At 53.2% G+C, this 24,900-nt stretch overlaps 1 protein-coding gene across 1 annotated transcript; it reads right to left on the bottom strand.

Annotated features, from left to right (window-relative positions):
- Nucleotides 1–7,156: 7,156 nt before the first annotated feature.
- LOC143384187 (leukocyte immunoglobulin-like receptor subfamily B member 1) lies at nt 7,157–11,467 on the bottom strand. The gene is made up of 9 exons (XM_076839231.2): nt 11,370–11,467; nt 10,490–10,786; nt 9,924–10,223; nt 9,575–9,625; nt 9,258–9,308; nt 8,573–8,680; nt 8,360–8,406; nt 7,379–7,534; nt 7,157–7,303 (listed from the first exon to the last, which is right to left on the bottom strand). The coding sequence occupies exons 1-9, from the start codon at nt 11,461–11,463 to the stop codon at nt 7,157–7,159; spliced, it is 1,251 nt and encodes a 416-aa protein (XP_076695346.2). The 5' UTR covers nt 11,464–11,467.
- Between the last annotated feature and the right edge of the window lie 13,433 nt (nt 11,468–24,900).

Genomic DNA, 24,900 nt, shown 5'->3' with positions numbered 1-24,900 from the left:
AGGCACCCAGACTGTACATATTTGCCCCAACCTACGTGTTTTCTGGTGCTGGGGATAGAATCCAGAGCCTTGTGAATGGAGGCTGGCCCTGGGCCTCAGAGCTGCCTGCTCAGTCTGTTGCTCCATCCATTCTAAGGGCACCTTCCTGTGCTCATGGCCACCGTCAGCACCTGGTTGCTGTTGTAGGTATCCGCATATCAGCCTTCCCCAGTGCATCCCAGGGTCATGTTCTTACTTCCCTGTGGACCTCACGGGTGGCTGGGAGTCCTTCCCCTGAAGTGAGTGAGGGGATGCTCATGTCGATGGAGCAGAGGTTGGAGTCCTTGCCCAGGGCAGCTGTGGGCCCCACCCACCCACACTCAGCTCAGGCTTCAGCCTCAGGGAGCAGGATTTGCTGCTGTCTCCTGCTGGAGTGTGTTCCAGGGAAGGAAGTGGCCTCCAGTGACTTGCTGGTCCCACAGATGGCATTGCATCCAGACCTCTCTGAATGTGACATGTTAGATGCTCATTTACCGCAGGTCCACAATAATCTAGGGACTTGGGTCCCTGCAATATTCCACCCTTGCCCCAGGGCCACTCCCTTTGTGGTCCACCCTGCATGCCCCAGGGCCATGGCACACAGCAGGGTGAACTCTGCTGGTTGGTCCCCTAGCCAGCTGGCCTGGTAGCCCTGCTTGGACTGTGAACAGCTGGTGGTCACTGCTGGCCATGGTGGGCAGCAGGAGTCTGTCTCGCCCTCATTGGCCTCAGTCCTGGGCAGGACCCAGTGCCTGGCTGGAGGGTGGGGATCACGTTGTGTGCCTCCCCCCTTGGCAGCCACACTTCCTTCCTGTGCTTGGTTGGTGTGGCCAACTTCCTGTTCCTTCTCCAGAGAACGCAGTCTTGACTGGAAACAGGGGGATGTTGGGGTGCACTGGACAGGAGCCGTGCACCCAGCTTTAAGTCCTGAGTAAAGAGGAATGAAATGGTATTGCACCCATAGCAATGCAATAGGACTCTACCTCTGCTCCCATAAGAAAGGTGCAGCTATGCGGTGGGCGTCACCTGATGGGGGTGAATCACACCCACCTATTTGGTAACCCTACCCTTTTCCCTTTTTTGGATAGAATGTTCCGTGGATTGGCTCCCCAGTAGTAAAACCTGGGTTCGAGGTGTGCCCTCTCCTTCTTGCCTGCCTTGCCTCCTGTGGGAGCTGTGGCTGAGGAGCGGTCACTGAACCCAAAGAAAAATGTATTTTTTGTGTCTGTGTCTTTATGTAGTCAGCCCAGATTCAGGAGGAGTGACCCTGGTTGATTTAGTCACATGTCCCTTCAGTAGGACCCTGGGCTAACTGGGACCTGTTTCCTGCACCCCCTGGGGCAGAGTGGCCTTGCCATCTCCCCTCTTCCAGCCACTGGGCTCCTCACCTGGACCTGCAGGAGTCAGTGACCCCCCCAGGGGATTCCGACTGTCCCCAGGGAGGATGTGGCCAGAGCAGACCCCAGGCTGACACAGCAGCACCATCAGGTGAGCCTCACCTGTGGGCTCTCTCCCCTCCCACCTTGGTGTGGAGACCCACAGAGGCTCCTGGGCAGGGCCTGGGCCTGGATGCCCGCTGCCTGGGGCTGAGGCCCCAGGGCTCCTGTCCCCTGAGCTGTGTGCCAACCTTGACCTCAAGGCACCGTCCCAGAGCCAGCTGGCCTGTCCCAAGCGTGTGTGGCAGAGGCTCATCCTGCGGTGTTGGTCCAGGTACATCCACAGGGGGACCATGGGGTCCCTGAGGCCCAGGTTCCTGTGGGTCTCCTGCAAGTGGTGACGATGGACGGTTGAGAGCAGATGGCGTCCTCTTGTTTAGGTAAAGGGGGAGATGAGGTCTGTCCTTTTGGACACACCTGGAACCCGGGGAAGGCCTCCTGGAGGGGAGCTGGGAAGAGCTGCCTCAGAACAAGCGCAGGCCCAGGGGACCTGGGGCTCCATGGAGCAAGGACGCTGTCCCTGTCCCCCAGGTCCCTCAGGCCTGTGCAGTCTCAAAGTCCAGGTGGACGGTGGCAGGTGGCCTCGACCCACACAAGAGCAACCCGAGGTTGCCCCAAAGATGGTCGTGAGTGACATCTACCTGTGGACGGCGATTTTCCCCTGGGTGTTGACCTGTCCAGTTCCTTATCTTAAACTATATCAGAACTGTGGGGGTGGTCACTGGGCCTGCTGGAGTAGGCAGCAGTGTTCCCGCCCACCCTGCCCACGACCACATGGACCCTGGTTCCATGACAGTGCAGTCTGTAGGGACAGACATCACCCTGCGTTCTAGGGACACCCAGTCTTCCTGTGACCCATGTGCTGGTCTCTCTGAGGGTCTGTGGCCTCTCCTGGAGGACCCCACACAGCAGAGAAGGAGCAGGTGCTCACCCTGCCCAGGACCGCAGCGGGCTGTCACACAGGGTCACCCAGGGGCCAGCCTGGCGGGTGTGTGAGGCACTCAGTGGCACAGCAGGGTTCCAGCAGGGAGGTGACAGCAGGGCCAGCGCTGTCCCTGCTGATGGTGCTGGGGATGCTTTAGTCCAGTGTCCGTCTGTGGTGTCGAGTGCACAGGTAGTGGGTGGAGTCATGTAGGGTGGCCTGTCACCATGGCTGCAGTGACACGGGGGGTCCGTGCTGCACCTCCACAAGCTGGCTTCCTTGGTCTGGATGACCCTTTCTCAGGATGGGATCCTGTCAACCTGGGGAGACAGTGAGCCTCACAGTGACCATGAGCAGGACGCCACCTGGTCACGTCTGCTCTCTGCTCTAGTGGCAGCCATAGAGGGTCCAGGGCCTGTGGCTGGGTTGGAGCCCCTCACTTCATGGGTCACACGCTGCTCTAAAGGCCACCCTTAGTGTGCCTCTGACTTCAGGGCGGGACGATGTGACTGTACAGAGGACACAGAGGGGACACACCATGGGGCAAAGGGAGTCCAGGGACATTTGAGGATCCTACAGTGCCGGCTGGACAGAGCAGGAGGGGGTTCTGTCCCACTGCCCAGCAGGGCAGCCGGAGCCGACAACAATGTCCCCAGACTCAGCACAGGGGGCAGATCAGGAGGGTGTACAGAGCAGGGGAGTGTCTGCCCCAGGTGACCCCACACCTGATTCATCACTCTCAGGGTGAGCGAGCCTGGGCCCTCCCAGTGTCCCCCAGAGAGCTGGACCCATCGTGTGTCGGTTACAAAATGCCAAAGAGCCCTGTGTCACCCAGTGGCAGAGGGGCCTGAGGAGCAGGCAGGGTGCATCTCCAGCACTGAACCTGGGAGGGAGCAGCCAGGAGGGGCAGGTCCGGCTGCCCCTGATTTCCACCCAGTGACAGTGGCCGTCCTCTGCCCCTACAGGTGAGTGAACACCAGCACACAGGCCAGAGCCTCCTGCATGTCTGCAGCCAGCCAGGGTGTGGGGACCTGGTGCAGCCCAGGAGCAGCTCCCAGAGGGGACGTGGAACACGGCCCCTGCTCCTCCCAATGACCTGCGTCCTGTGTGTCTCTTCCTGCCACTTGGACAGCTGCCCTCCTGGACAAGGGTTCAGGACCTGCATGAGAGGCGTGAAGCCCTTCTCCTGGGGCAAGTGGCTGTGATTCATGCTACACTGCTCCACCCTGTCCATGGGACCCTGTGCTGCTCCTGGACATCTCCTGCAGGGTAGGGTCCCCTGGGTGTCCAGCAGCACCTGCATGTAAGGTCCTGGCTGAGGTCCCAGCTGAGGTCCAGGCTGAGGTCCTTCTGTCCTCTCCCTGCTGCAACATGTCAGGTGGGTCCTGGCTGCTGCCTGGCCCTGGGCGCCCTGAGCCGCTGGAAGGGCTGCTGCTCCGTGTTCCCTGCGTGTTGTGGTGCCCTTGGCCCCTGTTGTAAGGTACCTGCAGTCACTGGGCTTTGAAGAGCCAATTTTATACATTTAGGTTGTTTTGTATTTCCCCAAATTATCATTGTTCAGTATGATTATAATCGCCTTCTGTCTGCCTTTCTCAACTCCTTTGCTCTGGTTTTGAAATGCTACCTGGACTCACTGGTTTTTTTCTGGTCCTCCTTTTTTCCGGTGATCGGGTGGGTGTCAATTGTGCAGAGGGACAAGTTAGGTTGTGGCACGCCAGGACATGTATATGACAGCACAGATGAGTCTCACTGACCAGGACCTCCCCCTCCGCCCCTTCCCCTTCTATGTCATCCACCGCAGTGGCTGCCTTAATCTCTTCCCCCCACCACGCACGCGTACGTATGGCGTGCACACGTGTGTGTGTGTGTGTGTGTGTGTGTGTGTGTGTGAACTTGCCATGTTCCTGCCTCAGCTTCCCGAACCTCTGGGGTTACCAACATGCACACCTCCCTTAGTCTTTTCCTTTATTGTGTTTGTTTACTTTTATGTGGTGCTGAGGATGGAACCCAGGGCTTGCACATGATAGGCCAGCGCTCCACCGCTGAGCCACAGCCCAGTCCTCCCTTATTCTTTTTGACTTTTTTTTCTTGTTTATTTTCCCCTTTTCTCTCTACCTTTCTAACTTGAATGAGAACATGCACTTGTTTTTCTGAGTCTGTCTTTTGTCACTTAACGCGATGCTCTTCCCTCCATCTCCTTTCCTGCAAATGGCATGATTTCCTCTTTATTTATGGTGAGCACACTCCACCCTGGACATACACCACTTTATTTCCATTCATCTGTTGAGACACCCAGGGTCACTCCATACCTTTGCTCTTGTGCAAAGTGCTTGCTCACAGGTGTGCTCGTGGCCATGTGCCTGCTGACCTTGGTGGTCTGAGAGGTGCTGCAGGGTGGGGCAGCGGGAGGGTGAGGAGCTCCACACTGAGTCCCTGCGGCTGAGCTTACTTACACTCTCAGGGACAGAGCGGAGAACCCAGGCCCTGTCCTGTTTTGATACTTCATTGAAGCTTCCTTTGATCAAAGTCACTTCATCTCTGTGCGTCATCAGCTGGATGCACTTTCCCATCACACATTTGCTCTCTTGCCTTGTGACTCCTCCCCTTGCCTGTTGCTGACTAGGAGAATAAAATGGCCAAACATGGCACGTGGTTGGGGACCAGTTACTGTGTCTGGGAATCAGGTGACGTCCAGTAGGTCTGAGATGCTCCTGGCCACGCATGTCAGGCCCCAGGCTGGCCGTGACTCCTAGCTGCATGTCCATGGGCTGTCTTTAAAAGACACAGATGAGCAGAGTGGATCAAAACACAGAGTCCGACTGTATGCCGAGACTCGTCTCATGGGTGAGGACACCCACAGGACGAAGGAAATAGGAAGGAAAACTCTCCACACAAATGAAGATTGAAAACAACAGGAGTAGCTTCTTCTCAGACCAGGAGCAGGTGTGCCGGGCAGCTAAGAGAAGGGGACCTGTTGTCCACCACGGTCCTGAACAAAACAGTACAGATCAACCTAAGGAGTGAGCCCACACCTCCCACGTCTTCACCCACTGTTAGCTCTCATGACACCGCCTTGTCCCCTTCAGACGTGGTTTTGACGGAACACCATTAACCAGTTGGCACAGCAGACAGTGCCATGGAGATGGAGTGACCTCCAGTTCAATGGGAGACTCAGCGTGGTGGACCATTGTTGAGGACCTTGTGCTTCTGTCAAAGCAGACTTCTGAGCACCGTGTGCTGGGTTCTGTGTGAGGCAGTCCACATGGTCTGTCAGTGTCCTGGTCTCTTGAATCTATGCAAGTCCCCGAACCTGACCAACCACTGTGTCTATAGTGGACATCTGCGCCCAGGTCTACTCCAGAGTCTGATGTGGGTTTCCTGCTCTCCCTGGGACAAGACATTTTTTTTTAAGAGCAGGAAACCCTTGCCTCTACCATAGCTCTGTTTCCCCCAGTGCCCCCGACACCCAAAGCAGAGATAATACATCCCTCTGTGAATGCCACCCATGACGGTCTCTGTCACTCAGTGGTGACACTGGGCTCCATCAGTGCATACCCTCAGCTTCCCAGGGCTCCCTCCTCTGGCCTGGGCTCTGGAGGCTAAATGTCTTCAGGAGGGACTTTCCACCCTGTCCTCTGCTGCCTCCCCTTCCAGGGCACAGCAGGGACCGGAGGTTGGTGAATTTGGGGCCAAGTTGTGGGTCAGGATGCAGGAGCTGAGCAAAGCTGCAAAGTGAGCAGGATGTGGTCACCAGGACCTTCACACCCTGCAGGGTTTCCTGCCTTCTCCCCACAGCAAGGTGACCAGCTCTTCTCACCCCAGCAAGGGGCTGGGGGTGGGCAGCTGTCAGGTGAGACCTGGGTGCAGCACAGGCCACTCCAAGGACCCGCTCGGCCCCTCACAGAGCCCCTGGGTGGACACTGCAAGCCCACTGTGGCCATGCAGAACCCACACACACATTCATCACGTCTCCCCACCTTTCCTGGGTCTATGCAACTTGTCCTGGGCACAGTCCCAGCACATGAACATGGAGTCAGTACTCACACAGGATCGTGTAGAAGTAAAGTAAATCCTCTACTCCTTACTTGTGTGCTCTGCATCAACAATTCCCATTTAGTAGAGGCTGGATGACCTGGGCCTGCCCCACATCCACCGTGTCCATCACGTTCCCTGTGCACCTGGAGCCAGCCCCTGGTGCTCCTGGGTTCAGCTCTGGTCACTGTCCTTCTTGACCTTAGTGGGCTTCAGTCTTTTAATATCTTCCCCCACCTGGGGCTGACCTCAGCCCTGCACAAGGACTTGGGTATGCGAGTGCTCTACCTGAGCCACATCCCAGCCCTGTAACTTCTCTCTAAGTTCCCAGGGTGGCCTCAAACCTGGGATCCTCCTGCCTCAGCCTTTAGCGTCACTGGGATTAGACGGGTGTACCACCAGGCTTGAGTCAGCTGTTTAATATCTTTCAAAATTCACTACTTTCTGTTAATTCCATCTGTCCTTTAACTTGCATAAAATGATTGAAACATATTATTTTAAATGATGAATTGCTGAGATTTTGATGCTGATTTTCTGTCATCTTATGATATTTATTAGTTATTTGAAGACTTACCTGATATTGGTGTTCAGCGTGACACAGTCATGCAGGCATGGGAGATGATTTGCTCCAATTCAGGCCATACCAGGCTGGCCGTGACTCCTAGCTCAGTGTCTGTGCACTATCTTGTGCCTGCTGGGGTCCCCGTGTCCCTGTCCTTGCCGTGTGGGATCTGAGTGGTGTACTGGGCTAGTGGATGGCCAGGGTGGCATAGACACTGGGCTCAGTGGGAGGCTCCAGTCCCTGGGAGGAAGGAGGAGTGGCTGTGTCCTGTCTGAGCTTGAGGTCCTTCAGCTGGGCATAGGTCACATCCTGGGGAGGTTCAGATGCAGCCACCTGGAGTGAGGATAGAGTGGTGACAGGTGAGGCTGGTGGCTGGGGAGCCTGGGGCCTGGAGAGGACAAGACCCACCTGGCATTCCTGCAGGCTGTCCTCTCCCTCTGATGTGTCTTTCATGATCAGGAATGTCCCTGACTCAGGGGATAAAGTGGACAGTCCTCCATGCTCTACTCTCGAGTGTGACGCCTCAGCATAAGTGACAGCCCAGCGGTCTTCATCTGCAGGGCTCTGTGGAGGGGACAGAGACACGCAGCTCCTGAGTCCACTGTGGCTGTGCCCCTCACCTCCCACAGGGAGCTGGAGGGACCTGCAGCCAGCAGTCAGCTCTCCATGCCCAGCAGAACTTCCAGGGGCTTCTCAGGCTCTGCCAGAGCAGAGGCACCTGCAGGACGGAGCCCTGCCCACCTCTGTCCTGCCACCTGTCACACCTGCTCCTCATGCATCACCTGCAGCCTCCTGGACTCGTGCTGCTGGACAGGTCAGCCTGTGCCCACTGGCCTCCCACTGCTGCTCCTTGGCAGGACCCTCTTCCTGAGATGCTCTCAGGCCTGTCCCTGTGGTGAGGGCTCTGTCCAGGGTCCTCCCCAGGGAACCCTCCTTGAATGTCCAGTTAACCCTCCTGCTCCTGCCCATGGCCCCCGCCCACCTGGCTCTGTCCTGGGTTCACAGCCGTCACCCTGCCTGGTCTCCCCACTGCTGTCTGCCTCTGCCCCGTCTGTCTGTCCTGGGGCTGTCCTGTGTCTGAGCACCAGACTGTGTTTGCTGCTGCTGTCCCCAAGCCCCCAGTAGAGCCTTGCCAACAGCAAACCCCCAGGATTCGGCCATCTGTGTGGCTGGGAGGGGGCCAGTGCAGGGCAGGGCTGTGGCCAGGTCCACCTCCTACCCAGGAGCAGGTGCAGCGAGCTCAGCAGGGGGAGGAGGCAGAGGAGAGAGGCCAGCACCCAGGCCTCAGGGCAGGAGGCCGACCAGAGCCCATCAGCACAATCAGCTGGGAGGAGAGAGGAGGGGAGGGCAGCGGGCAGAGAGAGGAGGGTGGAGGACAGAACGGGTCACCTGGTGGCCTTGGGTGGCCTCTGGGGAGGTCACAGCAGTGCTGAGCCCTGTGTGACGAGAAGAAGGCAGACCTGTGAGGCCCACACTGGCTCTTGCTGGGTCTCCTGGGTGGTCCTGCTGGTCAGGTGACAACCAGGCTTCCCATCCTGTGTGCCCTGAGCACAACTGGCTAATTCCCCTGGGACGCCACCACGTCTCCCCCTCCCCACTCACCTGCCTTCCTGCATTGTCCCCGACACTGGTGTCCCAGGAGGAGCAAGAGGAGCAGCAGGAGGAGGGGAACCGAGACCCCCACCAGAATCTTCAGACTCCTTCCCAGTCCTGGGCACGGGTGTGAACGAGGAGCCACGCTGCTTACCTGAGCACCTACTGTGTGCCAGCCCTGCTGGTCTTTCCACCTGTCACCTCCAACCCTGTCACTCAGGTATCACGGCACTGCCACCCTCCCCCCAGGCACAGATGAGGAAACTGAGGCTCAGGGGGGTCCCCTGCCCAGTCCCCCAGCAGGAAGCAGCAGAGCGGGGCCTGAACTGGGGGAGTCTGACTCCCAGTCTCCTTCTCTCCCCCAGAGCTCAGCCCTGAGCTGGAGGGAAAGACCTGACACCCCATGGCCCTGAGCCCTCCCCTGCTCAGTGTCACTGTCACTGCACAGAGGGGACAGAGCCCTGCAGATTCAGGTCCTGGAGGCTTCCCTGGGGGCCACTCTCCCAGCAGGGCACAGCCAAGGTCGGCCCTGAGAGGCACTTGAAGGTCAGGGCCAGGCCTCTCCTCTGCCCTGGGAGAAACTGAGGCCCAGAGGGGAGGGGGGGCTGGTCCCCGTCAGCATCTCCAGAGGGGGCTGCTCCCCCTCAGCTCAGCCCTGCCCTGGACCCACCTCCCACCAGAGCCCCTCACTCACCACTCTGGGGTCCTGGGTCCGTGGGGGTGAGGGGCTGGTCCTCAGGGCCTCCTGGGGTGGGTGGGAGGTGAGGGCTGGGCTGCCTGCCCCCCCTTCAGCTGGCTGCTCCTCCCCAGGCTGGGCCCAGAGTCACCTCTGCCTGGACCTCTCCCTGATGCCTCCCAGCCCTGAGCCCCAGGGCCTGAGATCCCTGACCATTCTCTGCAGTGCCCTGGACACAGCTTAGCTGAGTTTGTAACTGGACTTTGTAGCTCAGGATGATTCTAGAACTCTTAAGATTGCAGAAGACTTTCTGTACAGAGATCTCAGAGACTCACCAGCTGTTGACCTGGGTCCTGAGGGTGGGGGGCTGGGTCCCCCAGAGGGTCCTGGGAATGAGGAGAACAGGAGGGTGAGGGGTGCAGGCTGCCCCTGGGGACTGTCTCTGCCCATCCTCCTACCTGCCTGGCCTCCCCAGGACCCTCCTGTGCCCACCTGCACCTTCCTGATTCCAGTGGTGGGTGGGTGCACAGGCTGGAGGACCCCGTTGGCCCCTCCTCTCTGAGGAGTGAGTCCCGCTGACCGACCCTCCCTAAGGCCACTCCCTCCCATCCCACCCAGAGCTGTCCTGGGCAGGGCCCTGAGGGAGTCCTTGAGTTCCCAGAGGATGGGGTCAGGGTCACTCACCTGAGACCACCAGGTCCAGGGGGGCACTGGGCCGTGACAGCAGGTAGGGGGATGAGCTGTGAGAGCCATAGCACCTGTAGGTCCCCCCGAGGGCTGAGGTCACAGCTCTCATGGAGAACTCTGCCTGGTACCATGGGGCTCGGTACTCTGCTCTCAGACGCAGGGGGGGATCAGCTGCCCCCTCCTTGCACAGGAGGAAAGTGTCCATCCAGCTTGACTGGCACACCAGGGTGACATTCTCCCCTGAGGACACTGTGGGACCAGGCTGCACTGAGAGGGAGGGTGTGCCAGGGAGCTGTCCTAGAGAGAGGAAGGAGGGTGAGGGTGGCCCCAGCTTGATCTGAGCTGAGACCTCCCCAGGGTCTCTCTCTGAGGACCCTGTGCTCTCTGTCTGTCTCATTGTCTCTGATTCTTCCTGTCCCTGTGTCCCCTGTCTCTGTCCTCTCTGCCCCTCCCTGTCTCTCTCCCTCCTGAGGCCCCACCTCACCCTGGCCATCACCTCCTGGGGCTCCCCAACAGGGCTGTGCAGAGTCTGGGTCCCTGACTGCACCCTCTGGACTCCTCACCTGAGACCAGGATGTCCAGGGGGTCACTGGGGGCTGACCACTCAGAGGAGAGGCTGTGTCCACCGTAGCACCTGTACCCACCCCCGTGGGAGCTGCTCACAGGGCCCAGCAGGAAGTTGGCCTGAGAGAGCCCAGCCTGGGGCTGCCGGGCAGGGCGCTGGGGGAGGTCCTGTGCCCCCTCCTTGGACAGAGTGAATCTGTCATAGGTGACGTTTGAGTGACACTGGAGGGTCAGGGTCTCGCCTGGAGCCAGAACAGGGCCCTGCTGGGTCCGGAGGGAGGGCTTCCTGGACACCCCTGGAGGAAGAGGAGCCTGGGCTGAGGGCTGGATCCTGCCAACCCCCTCCCTCTCCCTTCCTGCCTGCAGGTCACTCTCACACCCTGAGTCTCTACCAACAATACTGCAGCCTGAATTCGTGATCTTGTTAAAGATCAGAAATCCTTACTTGACCCCTGCAGCTCCATGGGAACACTGGGTTCTGACCACACCTGAGGTTTGCTCCTGTATTAACCATAGCATGTGAATGTCCACTATGGCTGGGGTCACGCGGCCCATGGAGTAGTGGGATTGAAATTGCCCAGTTGGCTTTCTTTGATTCCAGGATCCAATTGAGTTTGTGTTCTCCTTTCTTAATCAAAATAAAACTATCTCATCTCTGCCCTGAGCCACACTGGAGGGTCACGTTCCCTCCTGAGGTCACCACAGGGCTGGGCAGGGCTGAGAGCCTGGGTTTGCTGTAGGATCCTAGGAGAGAAGGAGGCAGGTGTTCATGGCTCCCTCCACCCTCCTAACCCCTGCTCGGCTGTGAGAGGGACACCCTTGGACCAGACCCCTTTCTTGAGTGCAGAGCCACGGGTTGAAAATTGAGTGTCCTCTCACCTGTCACCACCAGCTCCAGCGGGTCACTGCGCTCTGACCACCCAGCAGGGCTTAGATAGTGGCATTGATATCTCCTTGTATGGTGGTCAGTCATGGTTGGGATGGAGAACCTGGCCTTGTTCTCAGTCTGGAGTAAGGCTCTTTTGCATGTGGGTCTCTGGCTTCTTTCCTTAATGAGACAGTACCACTGGGCCCCCAGTGATCCCTGACACCAGAGGGTCACTGTCCTCCCATGGGGGATGACAGGGCCTGGCTCAGCCCAGAGTGTGGGCTTGGGGAGGGTCCCTGCAAGGAAGTCAGAGGCAGGATCCTGGGACATCTCTACCGCAGTTCCCACAGCTCTTTCATGTCACCACCCTCACCTGGCCCAGGCTGTTCCTTCTGTCTTAAGACCCCAGGGGCTGAGCCTGGGCAGGACGTGGGAGGCTAGCAGGGCCCTTACCTGAAGACCCCCGGGAACGCTGTTGCAGACTCAGCCCTGGAAGAGAGGTCCCCGTGAGGAGCTGGCATCTCAGTGTTGGGAGGATTATTGTTCCTTGTGGTCACAGCAGCCATTTGGTGCCATATGAGACTAAGACCTGAGAGTTCCCTGTGAACAGGCACCTGGGACCCTCTCCACCAGCCTGTGTCCCTCCCTCCACCAACACTGACCGAGGCACAGGAGGACAGGCAGGGTGGACCTCATGCTGCCTGCTCTGAAGACTCCAGCATCCAGAGAGGAGAGTGCAGGCCCTGCAGGTCAGACAGCACGGAAGTGGTAAGCAGGGGTTGCTGTTGCCTCCTCGTCCCCAGAGCTGAGCACCCACCAGATGGGGATGGCCCCTCCTGGCCTGTCTCTGGTTTCCCCAGGGCAGGGCTCAGGGGGATCCCACCCCTTGGAGACATCTCAACCAGAGCTGAGTTCCCCCCTGACCCTGAGGCCCTCATGACTGACCTGAATGCTGCCCAGCCAGGCCAGGCCCCAGGCCCCACCTAAATCGGCCCCACACAGGCTGAGTCCAACCCAGGATTATGTCCTCAGAGGATCCAGAAAGGAAATGTTGGGGTCACTCCTAGGTCAGGTGAAACATGAGTAGCTACTGGGCAGGTGGGTGCCAGGCCCCAGAGGTCCAGCATAGTGGAGGCCTGCACCTTGCCCTCTGTGAGCTGGACCATTGAAGGAGCTCAGGGCTGATTTCCCAGTGCAGCCCACCATGGTGCAGCCTGTGCAGGAGCAAACCCCTCCCTCAGCAGCTCTGGTCTATTTAAGTTGATGGTCTCTGGTGTTTTGTTGCAGTAGCGCAGAGCTGACTGACACAGCAGTTGAAAGGAACGAGTTCTCCTCCCTGTGCCAGGTCCCCGCAATGCACGTGAAATGGTCTGTTCTGGGGTGTGGGGGAAGAGCTGTCCATCTGCTCTGGGGTCCATGCTCCAGCCTGTCCCACCATCAACAGAGCTGCTTGGCTGAGAGCTGATGTGGGCGTCACCACCCATGGAGCCTGTATGTCCTTGTAGGAAAATGCTCTTCAGCCTAAACTGAATGCTCCACAGTGTGCCAGGTGGGGAGGGACCCTCCTGTGGGGCCTTGGGAATTCTACCTGGCTCATCACTTCCTGTGTGTCCTTGGCTGCAGAGTCCGGACAGCAGGCAGGGGAAGGCGGCCACAGGACTAGGGTGGCAGCTGAGGTGAGGGCTGTAGATGTCACCTCCTGTCCTTCACGGGGTCCTCCCTGGGCTGTGGGTCTTCAAGGCAGATGTATGGGGTGAAGGGGGAGCGAGGCCCTTAGCATGTTCTCCTGGTCCTCCTCAAGAGCAGAATGGGGCAGGGGTGTCCCTGAGGTTGCTCAGCCCTCCCCCCTAGATCCTGACAACTTACCCCACCATCCCCCAGGCCAAACTTCACCTCCACATTGTCCCCTCTAATCCATGCCCCATCCTGCTGCATTGCCCATAGACCATCTCCTTTTGCAGGTCAGCAACCCTGGGCCTGAGGAGCAGTAGGGTGGGCAGCCAGTTAAGAGAAGTCCAGGGGTCCTGGTGTCCACCATGGTCCTCAACCCCCACAGGTCAGCCTGGGGAAGTGGACCCCCACCTCTGCACCATTCACCCCATTAGCTCTATGACCCCATCCTGGCCCCTTTGGACCTGGGTTTGATGGAACACCAGTGACAGTTAGCACAGAGGACAGTGCCAGGGAGATCAGCTACCCCAGGTCCACTGAGGGAGTCAGCTTGGTGGCCCATCCTAGAGGACCTGGTGCGTCTGTCATCAGCACACCCCTGAGCACCTGTGCTGGTGCCTGTGTGAGGGGACCACAGTGGCCTGCAGCGTGTGCTGGCTCCTGAGTCCCCCAGCTCTCAACCCCCCCAGTCACTCTCTCTATTCCAAGATGCACCCCCAGCTCCAGGAGCAGTGGGCACATTTGTGCAATCAGGGAGCCAGGAAGGGACGTGGACGTCTAGCCCAGGTCCACCCCACACTCCAAGTGCTCTTTGCTGCTGCCCTGGGAAGAGGTGGAGATTCTTGCCAGAGCAGGAAGGTCGTCCATCTCCTGTGGCTGAGCACTGTTTCCCATGCTGCCCCTCAGCCCCCACAGGTGCACCTCCTGAGAGCCAAAGAATATGTGGCCAGAGGTTGGGGACAGGTCCAGTGTGGGCTGCTATGATCTCAGCTTGCTCTGAAGCATCCTCCCTGCAGGAGTGGCCAGGGTGGGGAAGGGGAGGATCAGGGGCAGAAGGAGAGGGCTCAGGTGGACACATGCTGAGCAGGGGCTGCTCCTGGACCCTGCTGTTATGGGAGGACATCTGAATCTGTTAGCCCTCCTCAGCTCAGGGGCAGGAGGACGCGTCTCAGCCTCATGTCCTGGTCAAGGAGTGGATTCTCCCTGAGTTCAGTGACTAGGACACCAGCCCCAGGACTAGAGTCCAGTCTGACTCTGACTGTTCTGTGTTCAAGGACTCTGTCACCTCGGCTCCCTGCCAGCTCCACTGCTGTGGCTCTGGTGGGGTGCCCTGTGGACACTGCGTGGACATGGAATGGGCTGGACCTCTCCCACCTGCGACCCTGAGCTCCAGGGGTCTCTGTGTGAGGAGCTCTGCGAGGGTGAGTCCTGGTGAGGAACCACTCACTGCAGGTGCCCGAGGGCCAGGTCACAGGCTCATGGGAGCTGTTGGGAAAGGTACCTCCGGAGCTCAGGAGGAGCCCCCACCTCCTTGGAGTAGCTCCCCCAGGACACCCTGAGGCTGGCGTGGACGGTGCAGGGTCAGCGCCTGTGAATTCTGATAGAAGACCAGGAACCAGCGAAAGCCCTAGGGTGACATCCCCCAGATCAAGCAAAACAAGACAGAATTGAAGTCCATTTAAGATTCTTCTTCATCAGAATGTGCTGCAAGGTCTGGAGGTCCCTTGCTGCTGGCCAGTCCCTCTGACTGCACCAGGGGCACCCTGAGCTCAGCCCCCTGTCAGGTGGAGACCCTCAGGCAGTGCCTGGTCCCCAGGGGGTCCCTGTCTTCTGCACTGGAGCTTCTCTGCTCATCAGGTGACCAGCCCACCCTGGAGACCCCAGAACGTGAACACCTCAGACTTTTGCAGATCTGGCTGAGCCCAAAGCGGTGTCCAGGCAGGTCTCAGAGGAGAGTGGGAGCATCAGAGTCCAGTGTCCTTTTCCTTTGCTTCCAACGGACCCAATGGAGAGGATCCTAGTCCCCTCATTGTCCCCATACCTCCTGCTTAGGAGAAACCTTCAATTTGGCCCAAATCACAACCTGGGCTTGAAGTATTAACAACATGTCCTTAACCATGTTGCCCAGACAGAATCCTGGAGGGACAACCACACAGATGTGATCCATTTCCATGTGGACTCTCCATCCCAGGACTCTGCCTGTCTCTAGTGTTGGCCATGGCAGGTCACCCTGGGCTCCTCAGTGCATGACCTCAGCTTTCCAGGGTTCCCCCCTCCAGCCTGGGCTCTGGAGGCTCAATGTCTTCAGGAGGGACTTTCCCCCATGTCCTCTGCTGCCTCCCCTTCCAGGGCACAGCAGGGCCCAGGAGGTGGGTGAATTGGGGTCCCAATGGGGCCAGGATGGAGGAGCTGAGCAATGAGTAGGATGTGGTCGCCAGGTTTTTTTGCCTCTTCCCACACAGCAAGGTGACCAGCTTCTCACCCTGCAGGGTTAGAGATGTGAGAAACTGTCAGATGACACCTGGGTGCAGCACCAACCGCTCCAAGGCCCCACTCACCCCTTGCTTATCAGACACCCCTTTGCACTCTGCAAGGAGAATGTGGCTACGGAGACCCTTTAATGAATCTCACTGTCTCTATTGGCACCTGCAGGACGCAGTGGATTCCATGCCACAGTCCCCATGGTGATCCATGTGCTCATATGGGTCACGAGTAGCTCACTCGTATGCTCTGTGCTCCCATTTGGGCCGTGTCCCTCAGGCATCCCAGGTCAGCAGTGGTGGGAGTTCTTGACCTGCCTTTGTGTCCTGGGTGTCACTGTTGCATGTCCCTCACTGTCTCCATACTCTGTGGGCACGCCCCTGCTTGGGTGACTCTGCCTTCTTGAACATTAATGTCCTTTCATTTCTTTAATATATGTGTATTTTAATTTCTTTGAGGCCCTGAGGATAGAACCCAGGTCCTGGGGGTGCTCTGCAGGCCTCTCCCATGAGCTACGTTCCAGTCCTGTTTAGTTTTTATGTTGAGTCATGAGTTTCCTTAAGTTCCCCTAGTGGTCTTGAACTTGCCATCCTCCTGCCGTGGCCTCCAGAGTCACTGGAGTTAAAGCCCTGGGCCCCTGTGCTGGGCTGTCTCTGTAATACCTTTTAAGGGTTTACTGTTTCCATCCATCTCCTCCGTCTCCTACTATAATTGAAATGAGTAAAACATCCTCTTCTAACTCACAGTACTTTTCAGGTTTTGATGGTGAATTGCTGTGTCGTCTTTGAGAGAGACTCAGGTGCATCTAGAGCTCAGAGACCATGGTACCTATTTGTCTGCATCAGCTCTGAACAGTTTCTCTCCGTATCACAGGTGCTTCATGGTGGTGCGTCCCCCTGTTTCTTTGTGGAGAAGCTGCGGAAGTCGAACTCTGCTCAGTGCTGAGGGGTCCCTAAGCCTGGAGGGATGAGCCCTCTGCGGAAGGCCATGGGCGCAGGCGTGCTCCTGGGTGGGGCCCTAGTGACAGGGGTGGAGGGCACTACACCTCCCACCAAACCTGCTGCTCCTGGTGCCCAGTGGCTGACTCCTCCCACAGTCCATTATCTCAGAGGAGGACGTGGACAGCACAGAGAGGGAGAAGCTCCCTCTTCAAAGCCCCGTGGGGCCTAGTGAGGCTTTGTGCACCTGAGGTCCCAGCTACTCAGAGGCTCAGGAGCCCAGGGATGTCTTGAGTCCAGGCATCCAGTGTGGGCAGTACAAGAGTTCTGCCTCAACAACAAGCAAACCCTCAGCAGATACAGTGTGAAGAGCAGAGACCAGCTGCTGTCCCACTGGGTGGGGCTGGGTGACTGCTCCCCGTGTTGAGGTCCTGGTGTCCACCCCAGCCCTGACAAAGACATGCCTCGAGTACCAAGTGGAACCTGAAGGCCCTGTGAGCTGTGGTCATCAAGGCATGCACTGACCTCCTGAAGTCCTGCGTCCTGTAGAACCACACTGGGAACCCCGTTTGTCATCTCCTGAGTCTCCAGCCCAGCCCTGGGGACTGCTATGAACACACCCATATCATCTACTTGTAATTTGCAGAGGGTGGATCTTCAGTGTTTGCCACAGTCTGGCTGGGCACAATTCAGGAGCCACTTGTCAAAAAAAACAAACTTTATTTTTAGAACCACACACGCCAAACAAAACAGCTCCTCAGGAAAAAACCCTCAGAGCCCAAGTGCCACCACTGGCTTCCCACTAGCCACTCCCCAAACCAACAGCCTCTCCACCTCCCACAATCCTCCTGCTCTTGAGGCCGATTGGCTGGGTCACATGGGCGGAGCCAAAAAATTCCCCCAATGAGCAGCTCCGTGGCCTGAAAGGGCAGGGAAACAGCCCAATGAACACCACCGCAGAGGAGCCAATCAGCTAGATGTTGCTGGGGCCGCTGTGAGCCAATCATCAGCTGGTAGTGTGTAAGTTTGCTGGGGCCCCTTCGGCTGTGGCTCTCAACATCTCCCCCTCTCTGTTTCAACAACAAGCATGTGGCTTAGGGACCGTGCCTGCCTTAGGTTATCCAATAGTACATATGGTTCTTACCCGTTATCTTAGGTTGGTACCATTATAATTGGATCTTACCCGTCACTGACTACCGGTCCAGTATACAGCCAACCTGTGTAGAGGTCTTTGTACCAGAGGGGGGGGTGAGGTTCTTTGCCTCACCTCTGTTGGCCCCCAAATTTTAGCTGAACGATCATGACAAGCAGAAGGGAGGAAGATACACCAAGCCAAATGATGGCTCCTTTTGGAAAAATTGTACCACCGATGACACCATCAGCATAAATACCCCAACACTACCACAAGTCTCTGCACCAACAGATACTTCACAATGCATACAAGTGAGTTCACAATGCATATAAGTGATACATAGTCCAGGCAAGTTCTGCAAGCAGTTCAGTGATGGCTATTGCAGAAGCTGTAGATTGGTTTTATCTTTGTCTTCACCGGCACTGGGATGAAGATAGGAATTCTGGCAATAATGGCTAAAGAAAAAATTATGTAACATTCCAGAAGGCACTGAAAGAAAACAATTTTCTTAACAATTTACATTATCTTGAAGAGAATTATTAAATATAATGAAAAGGAAAGGTGAACGTAAACAAACAGATCTGTTAACCTCCTTTTTTGTTCACATTTTAAAACAATCCTCAACAGCTGTTTACCCAATTTAAATTAAACCATTTAAATCACATGAAATAAAAAAAAAATTTGGATTCATTTTTTCATGAGCGCTCATCATATATGATATATGGATATATGTACATTCAAACATATAACACAAAACACATGTGTGCACACATAATATAATACATACAACACATAACATAATAGTAAAGGCCTTATAACTTTTTACAGGTGAAATCTCCATTGCAATGTTTAAAAACTCTATAGTCAAAAACATAGAACTGATCAGCAAAACATTAACCTAGGTCTGTATGAGCTCAAAAAAAACAAAATATGGGAAAGGGCAATAATAAAATAGATATTGAAAAAAGCATTCTGGTTGTAGAAGTATAACCAGGGGAATTATCTGTTTTTAACTGTTTTGGAACACCCACAGTGGCAAAATTTTGTAAGCAATGAGCTATAACATCTTTAGTTTTTTCTCCGGCATGAAGGGAGCCCATCAAAAATCCAGAAGAAGTATCAACTGTAAGATGCAAATATTTCAATTTTCCAAATTCTGGCAAGTGTGTGACGTCCATCTGCCAAATATGGTTAGGTATCAATCCTCTAGGATTGATTCCAAGATTAACTTGTGGTAAAAAAGTCACACAATTTTGACATTGTTTTATTATTTGTCCAGCTTGTTCCTTAGTTATTTTAAAACGCTTTTGTAAAGTATTAGCATTGACATGGAACTTTTAATGAAAATTTATATAGCTTCTTCTAGAGTAGAGAAAATATGTATGTCATGTGTAGTTTTATCTGCTAAATCATTGCCCAAACTAAGGGCTCCAGGCAATCCTGTATGTGCCCTGATATGTCCTATAAAGAATGGATCTTGGGGCTGGGGATGTGGCTCAAGCGGTAGTGCGCTCGCCTGGCATGCGTGCGGCCCGGGTTCGATCCTCAGCACCACGTACAAACAAAGATGTTGTGCCCACCGAGAACTAAAAAAAATAAATATTAAAAAATTCTCTCTCTCTCTCTCTCTCTCTCTCTCTCTCTCTCTCTCTCTCTCTCTCTCTTTCTCTCTCTCTCTCCCCCACTCTCTCTTTAAAAAAAAAAAAAAGAATGGATCTTTTCTGTCCCAGATTAGACTTTGTATAGTGGAAAGCAAAAAGAAAACAGTAGAGGAAGGGGAAATCCTACCAGCATCTTCAAGGGATACAATAGCATTAACTAAATACTGACTATCGGAAAATAAATTAAATACAGAATCTTTAAACATCACAAAGCCTGTAATACTGCCTTAAGCTCTACCTTTTGAGCTGATTGTTTGGGTACTAAAAATGTAAAAGTTTGATCAGGTGTAACTATTGCTGCTGTACCATTATTTGATCCATTAGTGAATATATTTGGAGCATTCCCGATAGGTGTTTTTCTTGTCATTTTTGGAAAAATTACAGGATGCGATGACCAAAAAGACAATAAAGGATCAGATGGTAAGTGGTTATCAAATGAAACATTAGATTTGCACATGATTATTGCCCAAGTATTTAACTCATTGGCTAACTCATCAATTAGATCCATAGTATATGGAGTAATAATTTTATTGGGAGAACCAAACACTCCCTTTGCTGCTTTTATTCCTTTGAGTATTAATTGTCCTGCAGCCTCAGGATACCTAGTAAGAATAGTGTTAGGAGAATAAGATAAATGTATCCATAATAATGGACCTTCTTGCCAAAATACTCCTGTAGGAATATTTTTTGTTGGTAGTACAATAAATAATAAAGGCAAACTTATATCAATTCTATCCAAATGCATATTTTCCATATATATTTCAATGATTTTTAATGCCTTTCTTGCTTCAGGCGTTAACATTAGGGGTGAATTTGGATCTGATGGACCTTTTAGGATATCAAATAAAGGTCCCAACTCTCCTGTTGGTATACCTAGATAAGGCCTTATCCAATTTATGTCTCCTAATAACTTTTGAAAGTCATTAAGTGATTTGAGTTGATCTACTTGTATTTGAATTTTTGGTGGACAGACCATGGTTGAGGATAATAGAACTCCTAAATAATTAATTGGAAAATTTAATTGTACTTTATCTATTGCTATCTCTAGATTATAATTTTTTAATAAGTTTGTAAGTGTGGCATAACATTCTAGCAATGTGTTTTTAGCTTTGTGTGCTAATAATACATCATCCATATAGTGAAATATTTGTAGTTCAGGATTTTGATTTCTAAGTGGCTGGATTGCTTTGATAACATAAATTTGACACATAGTTGGGCTGTTAGCCATCCCTTGAGGGAGTACTTTCCATTCATATCTCTGATCAGGACCTTCATGATTCAGTGCAGGGATAGTAAATGCAAAATGTGGACTATCCTTAGGATGAATTGGAATTGAAAAAAAACAATCTTTAATATCTATAACTAAAACATACCAAATTTTTGGCAAAGCAGACAATTGAGGAATCCCCGATTGAGCAGGTCCCATAATAACCATCTCATTATTAATGGCTCTTAAATCTTGCAATAATGTCCATTTACCAGATTTCTTTTTGATGACAAAAATGGGAGTATTATGGGGAGATACAGAAGGTTGTATATGTCTTTCCGCTAATTGTTGTTTGACCAGGTCATGGGCTGCTTGTATCTTTTCTTTAGTCAGGGGCCACTGAGGAACCCACAGTGGTCTTTCTGATTTCCAAGTAATTTTTATTGTCTCAGTGGCCCTCTCTGAAAATCCAACCCATGTCTGTTCGTTCCTTGATCTATTTGTATTGGTGCTGCTATACCTTGTTCTTGTTTTTCTAATCTTTTTCCTTTCCTAAAACCTTGTCTAGTCATAATAGTGGGTGCATTTTGGTTGACGTTATTTGTTAATGTCAAACCTAATTGATCTAGGACATCTCATCCCCATAAATTTATAGGAAGATGATCCAATACATATGGCTGTATAGTTCCTTCACATCCTTCAGGATCCTTCCAATCTGATACCATTGCTCTTCTATGGGGATTAGTCGCCATTCCTAGGCCTCAAAGCGTTTGAGTGGCTTGTTGTAATGGCCAATGTTTTGGCCATTCTTGACGAGAGATGATGCTAAGGTCTGCACCTGTATCCAGTAGCCCATTAAATTCATGTCCTTGAATATTTAGTTTTAGCATGGGGCGAGAATCTAAATTTAAAGACAGCATAGCCCAATCTACACCTGTGGAGCCTAATCCCTTGGAACCTCTTTCTACAGCACGACTGGAAAATTTATCATGTAGGCTTGGTATTATTAGTAACTGTGCTATTCTATCTCCTGGTGAAATTACTGATATACCCTTTGGAGAACTGGCTATAATTTTTATTTCACCTTCATAATCGGGATCAATTACCCCAGGACTTATCATAAGTCCTTTTAGAGTAGAAGAGCTGCGTCCCAATAATAAGCCTACTGTTCCTTTGGGAAGAGGTCCTTTCACCCCTGTGGGAATGATTTGAACTCCCATCTCTGGAGTTAGTACTGACCTGGCGGAGGCACAGATGTCCAACCCTGCGCTCCCTCTGGTTTTTCTGATGAGCGATCTGATAGACAATGTGTCCTGGGCATTACCCTGATGGTGTTGCTGGGTTCCTCCACTGCTCCGTATATTTGTGGTTTTGGGCCCCGGAGCATTGGGCCCCCCTGTCCATTTTTTGGCAATGGAGCCCAATGCCTTTCTCCAAGATATCGTGGATAAACACTTGGTCCTTGTTCGCTTTTTGATAATGGAGTACCCTCTATGGTGGTTTGAGAACGGCATTCATTAGCCCAATGTCTCCCTCTACGGCATTATGGGCAAATACCCGGTATTCTACTCCTTTGATACCTAGTTTTGTTAAACCCTCGTCCTATGGGGCAATTCCTTTTCAAATGTCCTGTTTGTTCACAATTGTAGCATGTTCTTGGCCTGGCATCTAAAGTCTGTTATACTGCAGCTGCCACAATTTGCCCTTGTTCATTAATGTCTCTGGCATCTAAAGCCTGTTTTACTGCAGCAGCCACGACTTGCTCTTGTTCATTAATGTCTCTACATAATTTAATATATGTGTTTAAATCTTCATGTTTCCATGGTCTAATGATATCTCTGCACCAACGATTCGCTTGGTCATAAGCCAGTTGTTTTATTAATGGCATTGCTTGTTCTGTATTCCCCAAAACTCTGTAGCTGTTTGAATAAGCCTATCTACAAATTCAGCATAAGATTCATTAGTTTCTTGTATTATCTTAGATAATTGACCTTGTAAACCTCCATGTCCTTGTAAAGTCTTCCATGCCCTAACCGCATCTACAGCAATTTGTAAATATACACCAGGATGATATGCAATTTGTTGCTGCTGATCCTCATGAGGTCCCTTTCCTAACAACATATCTAGATTTCTCTGAGGATAACCAGCTGCTGCATTTTGCCTAGCCATCTCCTTGCAAAATTCCTCATTGGCAATCTTCCATAACAGGTATTGTCCTCCATTTAGCACAGCTTTACACATATTAGCCCAATCTGCTGGCGTCATGTTCAAGTTGGTAATGGATTCGACCAAGCTTACAGTGAAGGGTGCTTGAGGACCATGGGTTGTTACAGCCTCTTTTAGCTGCTTCACTGTTTTGAAATTTAAAGCATGGTAAATTCACTGCCCTCCTACCTCAAATACAGGGCATGTTAATACTTGAGATCCTGTCCCAGGATCCGAACTATCAACTGTGGGGGTTGGGGGCCTCCCAGCATACGGAGGTGGTGCTATTGATTGGACACTTATGCCCTCTGGTGATAGAAAGGTGTTAGTAGCAGTCTCCTGTTGTAACTTTTCCCCTGATGGCTTTTTCTGCTCTAAACTTCCTTCCTCTGTCTGAATTGAAGGCTTTGGACTAAGCAATGTGCCAACTGGCAGAGTTCCTGGGTTGTTCTTTTCTATTCTTTTTAAATCTTCACCATGATGGTTCCATTGTGGTATACTTCACAACTCCTCCTTAAAAAGCCATGGGCTACATTTTTGCATTGTATCAACGTATTCCCTGACTGCTCTTGATTTTACTGAGATGCCTCCTTCCTCTAACAATTTACTTAACACTCTTTCGGTTTGTTTTTTACTAGTTTCTGATCCCGTATTTCTACTATAATACAACCCAACAAGATGAGGCCAAACAAAACCGAGACAGAATGAAATAAAAATGGAACCACACAAAATCATTATAGCCTTTCTATCCTCCTGACATGTGCATCCGTCCTTTCTCCCTATCTGTTCCTCAGACGTAAACAGTTTTTCCTCAGATGTGAGCGGTTTTTCTTCCGTCTCACTCATCTCCAGGGACAGGCAACTTAAAACAAAAATGAAACAAAACAAAAGAGGAATCTTAAAATGGCTCCCCATCCTCTCACCCTGCCCTCAGGGGCAAACAGTTTACTTACCCTCAGTCGCTCCCCGTGCGAGCCACCAAATGCCGCAGTCTGGCTGGGCACAATTCAGGAGCCACTTGTCAAAAGAAACTAACTTTATTTTTAGAACCACACAAGATAAACAAAACAGCTCCTCAGGAAAAACCCTCAGAGCCCAACTGCCACCACTGGCTTCCCACCAGCCACTCCCCCAACCAACAGCCTCTCCTCCTCCCACAATCCTCCTGCTCTTGAGGCCGATTGGCTGGGTCGCGTGGGCGGAGCCAAAAAAGTCCCCCAATGAGCAGCTCCGTGGCCTGAAAGGGCAGGGAAACAGCCCAATGAGCATCACCGCAGAGGAGCCAATCAGCTAGATGTTGCTAGGGCCCTGTGACCAATCATCAGCTGGCAGTCTGAAAGTTTGCTGGGGCCCCTTCAGCTCATCAGCTGGCAGTCTGAAAGTTTGCTGGGGCCCCTTCCGCTGTGGCTCTCAACAAGTGTTCTCACCACGGAAAGAAAAAACGAGAACATTAGCTGTGGTGCTGTGGGTGTCCATGAGCTCAGTGTGGTGCTCATGTCACACCAGAGTCACATCCCAATACAGGAAATGTCCACCCCAACCATGATCAATTTTTATTCATCATTAACATGGCAATGAGTCTGAGAAGAATCCTCACCATGACCTTGGTTTCTCCCAGAGTGGACAGGCCTCAGAGTGGGTTGCTCTTTCACTTTCTCCATGGACGGTTACATTAAGGAGCGAATGGGAGGGGCAGTGGGGAGGCCTGGACCCCACCCAGCACCAGGAGAGAAGCATGAGCCAGGTCAGGCATCTCTGGGGGTTTGAGAGAAGCTGCGTGAGGTCTCACACCGTGGCCATTGCTCACCCCCTTTCTCGTCCTGGGCTGAGATCAGCATCATCCCCTGGAGGGGCAGAGGTAGGACAGGGCAGCTGTTGGGTCAAGGCCTCCTGTCTCCCCTCTAGGGTTTCCTGGTCCCCAGTGATGGCCCGTGTCCCCTTCCTCCTCTCGGCCGTGTGCTGTGGGAGGACCTGGGAGGTGGTGGGCAGAGCCTTCAGCTGTCCACACTGGGGAGAGGACTCAGAAGGAAACGGTGCCCAGACCCTTTCTCCCTCCTGGGTCCTCAGATCTCGTCTGGACCAGGGGTTTGGTCTCTGGTCCCGTGTCCTTGAAGATGAGGGACTGAGTCTATTTTCTAATCTTCTGTTCAGTGTTCATTGCTTCAAATGTATGAGGGTGTAAAAATGACCCCTTCACAGCCGTCGTCCTGAAGAGAAGCGTTCACAGCCCTTCACCTTAGAAAGGAA

Source organism: Callospermophilus lateralis, chromosome 18 (assembly GCF_048772815.1).
Source record: "Callospermophilus lateralis isolate mCalLat2 chromosome 18, mCalLat2.hap1, whole genome shotgun sequence".
NCBI classification, from domain to species: Eukaryota; Metazoa; Chordata; class Mammalia; order Rodentia; family Sciuridae; genus Callospermophilus; species Callospermophilus lateralis.
The sequence above is the reverse complement of the archived record's forward strand: the minus strand, read 5'-3'. Positions and strand labels throughout refer to the sequence as shown.